Source organism: Mus caroli, unplaced genomic scaffold (genome assembly GCF_978045245.1).
Source record: "Mus caroli unplaced genomic scaffold, Mus_caroli_1 scaffold_6, whole genome shotgun sequence".
NCBI lineage: Eukaryota > Metazoa > Chordata > Mammalia > Rodentia > Muridae > Mus > Mus caroli.
In genome coordinates, this window is record NW_028227261.1 from 101,769,366 (window position 1) to 101,771,710 (window position 2,345).

At 36.9% G+C, this 2,345-nt stretch overlaps 1 protein-coding gene across 1 annotated transcript; it reads left to right on the forward strand.

Annotated features, from left to right (window-relative positions):
* Positions 1 to 1,106: 1,106 nt before the first annotated feature.
* LOC110293464 (olfactory receptor 13C9) lies at positions 1,107 to 2,057 on the forward strand. The gene has a single exon (XM_021161278.1). The coding sequence runs from the start codon at positions 1,107 to 1,109 to the stop codon at positions 2,055 to 2,057; it is 951 nt and encodes a 316-aa protein (XP_021016937.1).
* Positions 2,058 to 2,345: the final 288 nt, after the last annotated feature.

The following is a 2,345-nucleotide window of genomic DNA, read 5'->3' on the forward strand; positions in this document are numbered from 1 at the left end:
GGAGATAATTCAAATGTTCTTCCAAGGATAGCTGAGGAGATAATTTTAGTATCTCTATGCAATAAAAAGCTACTCAGCATTTACAGCTTGAATAAATTTTAGAGGACTTTAGTAAATAAAAGAAGCCCAACATGATTTTATTTTATGAGATTCTAAAAAGCTGAAACTTTAGAGACAGAAAATATCTCCATGTTTAACAGGTTTTTAGAACAAGATGAAGAGGTTACTAAAAGATGGGGTACTATAGAAGAGACAGGTTATGGACATATATATGACTTGGTCATGGTAATTACATGCATCTATATGTGCTTTAAATTTCCTAATTTGACATTAAAAGATTAGACTTCAATTTTCTACACAATGCTTAACTGTATGTATGTATTTAAAAATGAAAAGAATGATTTTATCTTGTATTCTGAAGTGCTTCCCACTGAGACATTTACATTTTGACAAGAAGATTTCCTATTATTAGGCTCTCTTGAATTGAATCTGGTTTTTGAGTAAATATGCTCTTTGTGTGGTTATGTTCATTTCTGGCTTTGTCTCTGCAGAATCATATGCGTCTTTTGATATTTTTGCACTCAGGGGTTATTGTTTAGTTCTTCTGTTGAACCCAATCTTCTTTTAAAAATAATAAAGCATATAACACATTCAGTATTGCCTCTGTGTTCACAAAAAAAAAAAAAACCACCAAAAAAAATCCAAAAAACCTCAGTTAAGCATAAGCCTCAGGAAGTGAGGCTTGAGTTTGAGCCTAGGGTCTGACCTATGCCACCTTAGCTCCATCATCTTTAGAATGGTAATGTTGTGGTGTTTACATGCCAGTCTATTAAAAACCAGCCACAGAGTTCTTAGCTCAGAATTTATGATCAATATAACAATTTATCTCTTATGTTGCTTATTTTATTTCATTTTCTTTCCCCCTTCTTTCCCCTCTCTCCTTTTTCATTTAGTTCTTTCCTTCTTTCATTGAATTTAGTACACATTTTATATACTTGCATTGATAAATTTAAACCTCCTGTAGTACAGAATATGCTACTTAAGTTTTTGTTTTTTGTTTTTTGTTTTTTTTTTTTAATTCTTGCAGGAAAAAGAGAGAGAATACGATGGAATGGGAAAACCAGACTCATTTGGAGGAATTTTTTCTGAAGGGGCTTTCTGGTTACCCAGGCCTTGAGCATCTCTTTTTTGTGGTCATCTTAATGATGTATGCAGTCATCCTAGTGGGCAATGGCACCCTTATTATTCTCAGTATTTTCGACTCTCACCTGCACACCCCTATGTACTTCTTCCTGGGGAACCTGTCGTTCTTGGACATCTGCTTTACTACCTCCTCTATTCCCTTCACCCTGGTAAGCTTTCTCTCAGAAAGAAAAACGATTTCCTTCCTTGGCTGTGCAGTACAGATGTTTCTTGGCTTGGCCATGGGAACAACAGAGTGTGTGCTCCTGGGCATGATGGCCTTTGACCGCTATGTGGCCATCTGCAACCCTTTGAGATACCCTCTCATCATGAGCAAGAGTTCCTATGTGACCATGGCAACCGGGTCTTGGTTTTCAGGGGTTGCCAACTCTGCCGTGCAAACTGCGTTTGTGATGCGGCTGCCTTTCTGTGGAAATGTCATCAATCATTTTCTCTGTGAAATCCTGGCTGTCATGAAGATGGCTTGTACTGACATCTCCGGCAATGAATTCATCATGCTTGTGGCCACAACTTTGTTCACTCTGATGCCACTGGTCCTCATTGTCATCTCGTACTCATTAATCATCTCCAGCATCCTCAGCATTCGTTCTGCTGAGGGGAGAAGCAAGGCCTTCTCTACCTGCTCAGCTCACTTTACTGTAGTGATAATCTTCTATGGGACCATTCTTTTCATGTACATGAAACCCAAGTCTAAAGACAAATTCAATGCAGATGACTTGGATGCTACAGACAAACTTATATCCATGTTCTATGGGGTGATGACTCCCTTGATGAATCCTTTAATCTACAGCCTCAGAAACAAAGATGTGAAAGAGGCCATAAAAAATCTGAAGGGAAGACTCTTAGGCAAATGATGGTCAGCATGTTAGACACAGTTGAAACTCAGATGGGAATTTTAGTTACTTTCCTTTCTTCTTTGCCTTTTTATGCATTATGTTCACACTTTTATAATGAGATACAGTATTTTGAAATTATTGCATGTTTATAAAGAATGCTCAAGGTTCTACAAAGAATAAGGAAAAAGCTAAGGTAACATTGAGACATAGCCACTTTTTAACAATTTGGTCAGCATCTTCATATAGTTCTACATTTATTATTTTAAAATATTAGAGTTGGGCAAATGTTGCATTCTTACAAACACT

Coding starts and splice junctions, on each gene's coding strand:
- LOC110293464 (XM_021161278.1), top strand. CDS start 1,107: ATGGAATGGGAAAACCAGACTCATTTGGAGGAATTTTTTCTGAAGGGG.